This window comes from Pygocentrus nattereri, chromosome 16 (genome assembly GCF_015220715.1).
Source record: "Pygocentrus nattereri isolate fPygNat1 chromosome 16, fPygNat1.pri, whole genome shotgun sequence".
NCBI lineage: Eukaryota > Metazoa > Chordata > Actinopteri > Characiformes > Serrasalmidae > Pygocentrus > Pygocentrus nattereri.
Window position 1 is genome coordinate 41,163,469 of NC_051226.1, and position 10,000 is coordinate 41,173,468.

Below are 10,000 nucleotides of genomic sequence, written 5' to 3' on the forward strand. Positions count from 1 at the left end.
ACATTCACAATGACCTCTAAGGGTTAACAATAACATCAAAGCCAAGCTTAAGAATAAGGCTGATGGCTTGTGCTGGACATCCAGGCCAGGAATGACCCAGAGCTGACCATCAGAAGGCATTACAAAGGCCCAATGTGGGGAATTAACACTGGGCACCTTTGGAATGGCCTCTAGGCTCAAAGCAACTACAGGAGATAAAAGAGTGTAATAATAACAGCCGATGCTTCGCTGCCTGATTGACGGAGTGACTTCAGTCGCAGGTTTGACTCCAACAATGCGGGTCATTCAGCCAGTGAACGTGGGGAATTTGTCCTGCAGCTGTGCGGAGGAGAGGAGCACAGCTGGCCTCTTACTCAACATGTGACCATCTCAGCGCCTAAAGCTCCTGAGGTGTCATCAGAACCAGACTAGGGCTGTGGATCAAGTGTCACTTATAAGGTATTTGTTGCTCACATTGTGACAGACATAGTAAGATGTTGCTGCTGTCGGAACAAAACCTCGTATCTCCAGAACAGTAACTTTACAGGAGAAGGAAAGAACCTACTTTACTCTTAAGTCAATGGAACCAGAATTTTACCAAGTCATTTTGGGTCATTTATTCTGGTCCATTCATTATGAAATTTGCACACAATGTCAAGAACAAGAGGAATTCTCAGATTATGACAAAAACTGAAAACGACAAAAATATGAGTTTTTTTTCCCCCAAAGAGAGGGCAAGTGAAAAATGGCATTAAAAATAGAATAAAAGATTAAATAAAATTAAAATAAATTCCATAGAGTACTGACAGTCAGACAGTGGGTGACCCTTCCATGCTCTGCCCACAAATGCCTTCCTTCTTCAAGCAGCTGTTGCGTCGTGGGTTTTACAGAGCACCGAAAATCTCACTCAGCCTAATGAGACACTGTAGCAAAGGAATTTTGATGGAAATGTGGCTGTAAGTTTCAGATGTTGTTTATGTGTGTAGAAGATCAGATTGTCCCAGTCTGAACACTACAACTCCCAGAATTCTCTCCACAAACCACACCTTCCAAGACAACCTGCTCCAACTCACCGCTCTCAAAGCACCTACGATGGTCGCAACCCACTAGAACCACTGTGTCTCCAGACTCAGCCAGAACTGTTCCAGCTCCACACAGAAAGGACCCTGGTCACCCGGCCGGGGACTTGAACCCAGGCCCTCCTTGCTGTGAGTGACAGCTACCCACCACGCCTCCCAGTTCCGCCCAGTTCCCAACAAATTAAGAAATTTGTGATGAGCGAAGCTACAGATGTTTCCATAACAACTAATAAATCTTCATAACACTGAGAATAAACTTACAATAACATTCATATCCAGAGTGCCTCATATTTGAAAAGCTATGACCAAACCTCACTGAACAGCTATTCATAGTTATTATGTCAAAAAATAGATTTCTACTACTTTAATTTGTGCCTTTTATACAGTGTTGTGTGTCGTCTGACGAGCAGATGAGCAAATAAGTGCTTTACAGCTTTAAAGCTTGTTTGTTCACTGTGAGTGTTTGTGTTTAGGATTTTGAGCTTCACAAATGAGGTCATGCTGTTTTGAACCAAATACCTCATTTAAACTGATGCTGCTGAATTTTCTGTGAGACTGTTGATGAAGTGCATTCCGCAAAGTTCTGGAAATCTGTGTACGGTTGGTGCTATGAAACTGCAGGTGGCTGAGCTGAAGCTTACAATACAAATGGAGCAGTCATGCAGCGCCAGGGCAGCAGCCGAAACCGCACACTGCTGCTCAACCAGCTCACCAGTCTTCTATACTGATCCCCTACAGTGAGGGCACTTAAACCTGTTCTGCGCATCTCGGCCATCTGGACAACATCCAACAAGAAAACTCGCCGCTCCTCCTCACGGGTCACAGATGGGGACAGAACATCTCAACTGGCCTTTAAAAGAATTAAAAGAGAAAGAGCTGATTGATCAGAGCACCAAACCAAAGTCCTTTTCACTGTCAGAACAACTATGTTACTGACAAACACCACCACTAACGTGCAGGGGGTCATTTAGGGGGGCAGTGCCCCACCAATTGGTTACCATGACCCACTAAACCCTCTACACTTTATAAATCGCTGCTGTTGGATCAGAACCTGCTTTACTTTTAATGTAAGTCAATGGAACCAGACGTCTTTCCAAGCTATTTTGGGCCGTTTATTTTGGTCCATTCATCATGGAATTTACAGGCAATGTAAAGAACAACAGGCATTTTCGAAATTTGTCAAAAACTGAAAAACATCAAAAATGGACATACAAGGTTGTGTTCCAACAGCAGCAAAGCGCTCGGACACTGGAGGGTCTGAAGGCGTCACTCTGCGCTGGCTGTATTTCAGGGATGTGCTGGATGTTGGGGGAGATAATCAGACAGATTTCCTCAATGAGCAGATCTCTGGTGATCTGCTGTAAGTGCGGCTGTCCTGTTGCTTCTCTCCTGAATGTGTGGCAGCTTTTTAGGCTGCATGGATTTCCACAATGTTGATCTCAACATATAAATAGAAGCTCTGCCCTAAAATAGTGCAGAAACATGTCAGACTCAGGTGTGTTCCTTTACGAGATGTGCTGACTCATTTAAAGTTGGAAAATCAACAGAAACATGGAATTTTAACAGGTGTTTATGTAATTCAACTGCGCGTACATGGAAAAGTCGTCATATCTAACACTTGTACAGAATCTCTCGACCTGAAGCTCGTAAGTTTTACAAGGCAGGGTGAAAATGAATTTCACCCCATAGTGACTGCAGAGCACCGTCCTTACACGCCTCCCCTCCCCTCTTCTGTTTCTGGTGGATTTAAACCTTTTTTGCATTAATGAGCTCAGAGTCTTGTTTTTGAATTCTGTATTGTGTGTATATAATTAAAATACGTATAATATTCATTTAAATAATAATACTTTAGCTTCTATGCCCTGCGATGGACTGGCGACCTGTCCAGGGTGTATCCTGCCTTCCGTCCGATGACCGCTGGAATAGGCTCCAGCGCCCGCCCCCCCCCCCCCGCGACCCTGAGGGAGAAGTGATATTAATGACTACTGATATTAATAATGAAAGACACAAACTCACAACAACGTTGCATCACTGCGTACGTCTGTGTTTCATCAGACACGTCTTTATTCTCAGCGCACACACAAAATAAACCGGACACAACTGGTTCAGATTTCCTTAATAACACATCCACAGTAGAATAAAACATGAATAAGTCATTCCTCAGACTGGGAAGATTTACTGTCTAAAGCCATCAGCCGGTTTAATGCAGTCCAGCTTATCTTTAGTGAATACAACACGTTTTAAAAGCCCCCCAAGACTGAGAGAGTTCAGAGCTCAGAGCTACAGAAATCCCTTAGCTTTTCATCACTGGGAGCTGTTATAGAATATATTACACTATTTACACATCAGTTACAGGAGTATTCATCTCTACCTGCTCGCTTCACACGTCGTCTAACAGGTCATTAGCAAAGTGTAATCTGGCCTTTGACCCAGTCAGTCAGACAGTGGCTCCATCTCACAAACTGGTGCAGTTAGCATTTCACAGAAGGTGGCAGGAAAACGTTCATTAACAGGCAAATAAACACGTCTGTTCCGTTTACAGTTGTTCTTTATGCTAATGTCCTTAAACGTTGTTAAACAGAGCCTCGGGCTACTGAAGTCAGTGTAAATGTAAAAGTTACAACGAGGTTTTAATCCAGACTCAGAAATTAGTTTGGATGAAAATATAAACATGGTGTGATGATCCATTCATTCAGCTACACTCAAAAAATCTTCAACCACAGTCTCTGTCTAAAGCCTGATAACGTGCTTTGGCTTAAACCTGTTACTATCCATTATTCAGGCTTCTATTCTATGGAACTGTATCAGAAGAGCTGCTGACTCAGCTACTGTACAAACCGTGTAACAGCAGGAGTGTAAAGGTAAAAGTTCCCCTTCAGGTATTTTGTTTCCAGTCAAAACATCGTTTAAGTCCAAGTTAATCATTCAGGAGATATTTAAAGGAAAATTAATAGAAAAAATACAGGAGTTTCCAAAACTGCAGTTCAAAACGGTTTAAAAGCTCAGAGAAAACGTGGCTCCTAACAACCACCTGGAAGAGCTGTTAGACCCCAAAACTGCCCCATCAGATAAACAGCACTGAAAGCTTTGATCTCTGAGAGAGAGGAGAACATCAAGCTGCTTCAGATCTGAAAACATCCACAGGTGTTTCTGTCCATCCTTCCACTGTGAGAAGACCACTAAACACTGTGGGTCTGAAAGGAGGTGTAGCTGATCAAGAAGAACTGTATTCAAATTCAACTGTATCAAGTCTGTCAACTGTAATCAATAATAATAATAACAATAATAACAATAATAATAATAATAATAATAATAATAATAATCTGCTCTCATTCATTCTGTTTGAAAGTTGAGATCTTGGTTTGGTTGTAATGAAATGTGGTACATTTTGAACGCAAATGTGCTGAAAATGTTCTTCGTGGTGTTTTGCTGTTATTGTCTATATTCCAATACTGCATAATTATAAAAACACATTTCTGTATAATTCATTTTTAATAATAACGCTGAATTGCAGAGAGGAACCCTAAGGGCCTTCTACATCTTCAGAGAAAGCCTTTCTGTGAACTTCAAAATATTATTAATTATTCATTTGTAATGAACAGAATTCCAAATCCAAGTATTCCAGTGTTTCACTGTTTAGTTTTGGTAGGAAACAAAGTTAAAATCTTGTAGATACAGTTAAGAAAAAGTGAGGTCTCCACTGGTCAGGACTTCAGGAGCTGGACTGAAGGCCTTACACATTAGATTAACTACCAAGGAATCAACCAATGGCACTTTGCTTTTACAATAGGGTGGGGCTAATTTACTCAGTCAAAACATCACTCTAGCCCTTCTGGAGGTTCTAGATACCTCACTGACTGTGAATATGAGTCGTAGTCTAAACAGGTTCTGGGTAGTTGTTAGGAATGATAAACAGCGGCGGCAGCTCAATACCAGGACCTTTACTGAAGGAGTCACTGTAAAACTGATACGAGCTCAAATAGATGTTAATGTCTTTCCAAACACCTGTGTTTCATTTAGAATGGCCAAGATGTTCAGGTGAATCCGAACTAATGCAGTATTAGAATCCCATAGAGGCGCCAGCAGAAATCTGCACTAAAATATTCACGTATCTGGACATTTGTGGATCAAACTGAAGGTCTACTTCTAACCAATGCTGGACTCCTGAACTGTCCCGAGTTGAACCATCATGAAAGTGGAGAGTTCCTGACACAGCGAATCCTTAAATGAAGAACTGTAAGTGTTTTTACATCCACAGGTAACTGGCTGATGTGATGAGGTCATTTCTGGTCGCGCTCTAGGAACGTGATGTTGTAGGTGAGCTGGTGTCCGTTGTCCCATGCGTACAGAACCTTCTCCTTCGGGTTGTAGTCGATCTGGGTGGCGAAGGAGTATTCGTTAACAAAGGGTAACCCTGGCGACCTCTCGGCACCCGTGTGTGTGTCGTACGCGTACGAAATTTCGGCATCTCGCCGGTCATAAGCATCGACAGCATACAGCACACCGCAGGCGATGAAGCAGTTCCCATAAGAGTTCCGCCTCAGCCCCGTCCGCCATGTGGTCTCTTTACGAACAGACAGGTCATCGGCGTCCAGTCTGGCCACCACAATCACCTCAGCCTGGGTGTAGTCATAGTCTGCAGATGGATAGATGATCCACAATCCACTCTCATCCACGGCAAAGTCGATGTCTGAGTGACCCCTCCATTTCCAGGGCGTGGTGTCCTCATACACAGCATCGTGGAGCTGCGTCCAGGCCGCGACGTAACGGTGCCGCAGCTCGTACTTGATGATGTTCTTGGTGAAGGCGCGGTTGTAGTAAAACGCCCCCCTGTATACGACGTGGCCGGTCCCGATCCAGTTATAGGGCAGTTTGTACAGGTTACTCCACCGACCTGCACAGATGGAAGAAACAATAACGTAGAAGCTTAAACTGAAACTGGGTTGAACTCTGCGTTAAGATCTTTTACATTAATGTTTAAACCTCATTTAAAACAAATGTGTTTTCAACAACACGTCTGACGCAGACCTGAATGATAAACAAAACAATTACACAAATCTAAAATCACATATTTTGACATGAATAATGTGTAACAGACATTTTTAAATGAGGTGATTATGCTGTTCCTCTGTGTGGCATCAGCAGCAAAAGCTTGAACTCTGATCATTTGCTAATTCAGTACATTAGGTGACAACATGGTGCTCACTTACTAGAAGAAGAAGTCCAGCCATTCACTCGTCACAGCACAATGTCAGTGACAGGACTGTGAGCTAGCTAAACAGCTATCTTCAGTGCTTAAACTCTGGGGAGTGCAGGTTCTAAATGTTTTTAAAATGCATTTTTACACATTTTATAAGATTTTAAAATAGTTTTAAAAACAAGCATTAGGAAATTGCATATTGCTGCTGTTGGAAGAAAACCTTGTATCTCCATTTTTGATATAGTTTGAACTTTTCCATTGTCATATATATTGTGTGTAAATTCCATGACTGGACCGAAAGAAATTACCTAAAATGACTTGGAAAGACGTCTGGTTCCATTGACTTACATTAAAAGTAGTGTATGGTTTTTTTTCCCTCTCCTGTAAAGTTTTGGAGATAGGAGGTATACTGATAATTACCCATATCAAATGATATACAGTAATGCAGTGTGTTAAAATTGGTGACTATTTTGCAGGTAAAACCTCACGCAGGCCCAAACATGCAGAGTTTCTTACCTTGCTTGAAGTTTTCCAAGTTTCTGAACTCCACCAGACTGTTGCCATAGTAATAGTTGGTGATGTAGATTTTGGAGTCCTTTGCCGCAGGATCCTTCATCCACGCACCCTCGTTCCTCCCGTAGCTGTGCTTCTTCACGGGTTCAGCCACTGACGCTATCGTCCCCTCACACAGGACCTCCTTACCTACACAACAGACACACATTTCAATATTTATCAACATATTTTCTCTCAGGTTAGAATTCCTCCCCTGTACATTCACCCAGTGCACTTCAGAGCACAGTGCAAAAGCAGATAATGAGCCTCTTATGGTGCCACATACATTCACTAATTCACCCTGGAATAGTGCTGTGACCGTAGCAGTGCTGTCCAATGTTAGCAGGGCGGTTGTACCTCTGCCAGGATGCATGGTGGAGTGTCTCTACATTTACTGACCACTTTAATGGACACTTTATTAGTGACTTTCTTACGCTTTAGTTATTGATGCTACATTCAGCAAATCTTTATTTTTAACCCCTTAAAATCTCAGGCTTTTTTTCTGAGGCTTATTATTTAGTAACTACAGGGACTTTATAGTGGAAGTTATAGTGACCAAAGCTGCCCCTTCAGATGAGCTCATACGAAAGATAACACTAGAGTTAATCAGAGCAGCTGAAGGGATGCTGAGGAGGATTGGTCAGCATTTACACAAGATCTTACAGCAAACTTTACTGAAACAAAACAAAGAATGGCAATGAGATTTATCCCTAAACAGAATGTTAATGTGAGTTTCTGACTGATTTATCAACTGAGCTGTAGATAAATAAAGGAGAAGGAGTCTTAACATCGCTGTGTAACACAATTTACAGTTATATACCACATCAAAATGATGCTGAGTAATTACAGCAACCCAGAAGATGTTCATCTTACCTTAGAGACTGATCATAGTTTAGTCATTGAGCTGTGAGATTGGTCTTTAATCCAAAACTAGGGTTAAATTAATTAGGAAATAAGAACTCCGCCCTTGAGATGATCAGGACAGGGTGAATCAGCTATTACACCCTTCTTACTCCCACCTTTCAACGTTCGTTACTCTAATAACTCTGATTTACTACCATTTACCGTTCTCACAGCAGATTTCCTCTGAGGAGTTTTAAAGACGACACATGGTAGGCGTTTCTAATAAAATGGCCGGTCAGTGCAGGCTCAGTGTATGTGTATGATACCTGTAGGAGCTGAAGTGCTTCTTGTTCTGTTGAATGTAATCAGACGGTAACAGTGCACGAGGCTTATGGTGTTATTTAGTGCTAGAAGGTGGCCTGTACCTGCAGCAGTGTGCGTGAGGTTGATGGTGTTGTCCAGCATTAGCAGGACAGTTGGAGCTGGACGCTCTTCTCTGGCCACTGCTCTACTGGTTGTTGTAGCGGAAGCTGTAGAGCTGGTGGTTGTTGTTTTTATGGATGTGGTTGTGTGGGTATACGCTGCCGCAGTAACAGGCATTGAGGCAGCTTCCTCCACTTCCAGCACCATGTCCACCTCATCAGGCTCTGCCTCCTGATCTGAGAGCCACAGACAAAATGTCAATCAACAGACTGTAACCATGGAGACTGAGAGGCTAATAGATATAACTACAAAGACTGTTAAACTACTGTTACCATGGAGACCACAAGACAAGACGTTTTCTTTTCCTGGCACATGAGTAGTTTATCAGTCGATAATATCGTCAGGCCGATTTATCAGTCGGGCTCTAGTTCACACACATAGTGGGGACTTAGTCATGAAGCTTACACAGTCATATACAGAACATACAGTCGATGCTGGAAACAAACCCTGAATCTCATCTTTGCCAATTCTGGTTTTGTATTTTTGAATATAAATTGTTAGTGATTCTTTACTTTGGGTTGAAACTTCATGATGAATGAAACAATGAAAAAGTATTCAAATCACGGAAAAATGCTTGTTCCACTGACTTCCATTCAAAGATATCAACGTTCTTCCTTCTCCAGTAAAGTTGCCACTTTGGATATACGAGAGTGTGTCACTACTTCCAGTACACGACAGTACTACTTACAGTAAAACGAGAGGGTAACGAGCCTGCGAGTTGCGAGTCGTTGTCGGGGTTTGACCGGTTTTGTTTGGGTCGAATGAACAGGGCACTGTGGAAGAGCGACTGAGAGGGTGAGATGATTAGAAGTAGAGATGGTTCTCATCTGTTCAGTGTATTCTTGGCCTTTATGTGAGACAGGAATTTGGCTCAAGCTCCAGTTTATATGCATGCAGGAGTCTGTGTGCTGGCATCCACCCCACAGAAGATCTGGCGGGATGGATTTGTCACTGCGGGCACAGCAGGTCTGTTTACAGTTGCTAGTGTGAGCTTGCTGAGTGAGCGCATGTGTGTGAGTTATAGTTGATCATATGGCAGATTTACTGTCTCAGAGAGGGAACAGTGCATTCCTCTCTGGCTCTCATCTCTCTCGCTGATAAAGATCACAATTATCCACAGATGATTCATATCAGCCTTCAAGCTGCACAACACACTCCACTGAAACACAGACGGGACGCCTATTTGTGTGACTTAGAAATGTACATTTTAAGCATTTTCGCTATTCAAATATCTACATTTTAAAATGAATAATACAAAAAAAAACATACACACAGTAAAATTCTCTCTCAACCAACCGTAGCCCACAGAATTCAGTCTGAACCGACTGTAGCCCACAGAATTCAGTCTGAACCGACTGTAGCCCACAGAATTCAGTCTGAACCGACTGAACCGACTGTAGCCCACAGAATTCACTCTGAACCGACTGTAGCCCAGTGAAGTTCTATCTGACGTGAACATCGTGGCTTTGACTCTCTCTCTCTCACCTGTACTCAGTGGCTGTTCAGGTTTGTCTGCTTTGTAGTAGGTGATGCCGCGGACGTGTCCTGGCTGCTGCTGGCTAGGATGGCTTCTCCCTGCCGGATCTGCCCTCTCATGTTTAGCTTCATTGTACGCCTCCTGCTTGGACTTGACAGGCTTCTCTTTGGCTGGCACTTTTACTTTCTCTGTTTTCTTTGTGAGGAGTTTGCTGGAATCTTCCAATTTCCCACTGAGCGTGTCCTGCAAATACAGCATATCCAGCAGCCACAACAAACACAACAAACACTGCCTTAGCTACCTGTAAAAAGACGGACTAGAAATGCATGTGTACTGACATCTGGGTCGTTTTTCATTCCCGACTGAACCCCAAACCAAGAACATTGA

The 10,000-nt window shown here is 42.7% G+C and overlaps 1 protein-coding gene across 1 annotated transcript in view; it reads right to left on the reverse strand.

The window, feature by feature from the left end:
- Positions 1 to 3,081: 3,081 nt before the first annotated feature.
- The window catches only part of LOC108414586 (olfactomedin-like protein 2A), a 26,938-nt gene continuing 20,019 nt past the window's right edge, over positions 3,082 to 10,000 (reverse strand). The window contains exons 5-8 of the mRNA XM_037545729.1: positions 9,622 to 9,856; positions 8,079 to 8,312; positions 6,775 to 6,960; positions 3,082 to 5,952 (exon numbers count right to left, since the gene is read on the reverse strand). Coding sequence (XP_037401626.1) covers positions 5,339 to 5,952; positions 6,775 to 6,960; positions 8,079 to 8,312; positions 9,622 to 9,856 — 1,269 coding nt within the window. The 3' untranslated portion in view covers positions 3,082 to 5,338. The remainder of the gene's footprint in view (positions 5,953 to 6,774; positions 6,961 to 8,078; positions 8,313 to 9,621; positions 9,857 to 10,000) is intronic.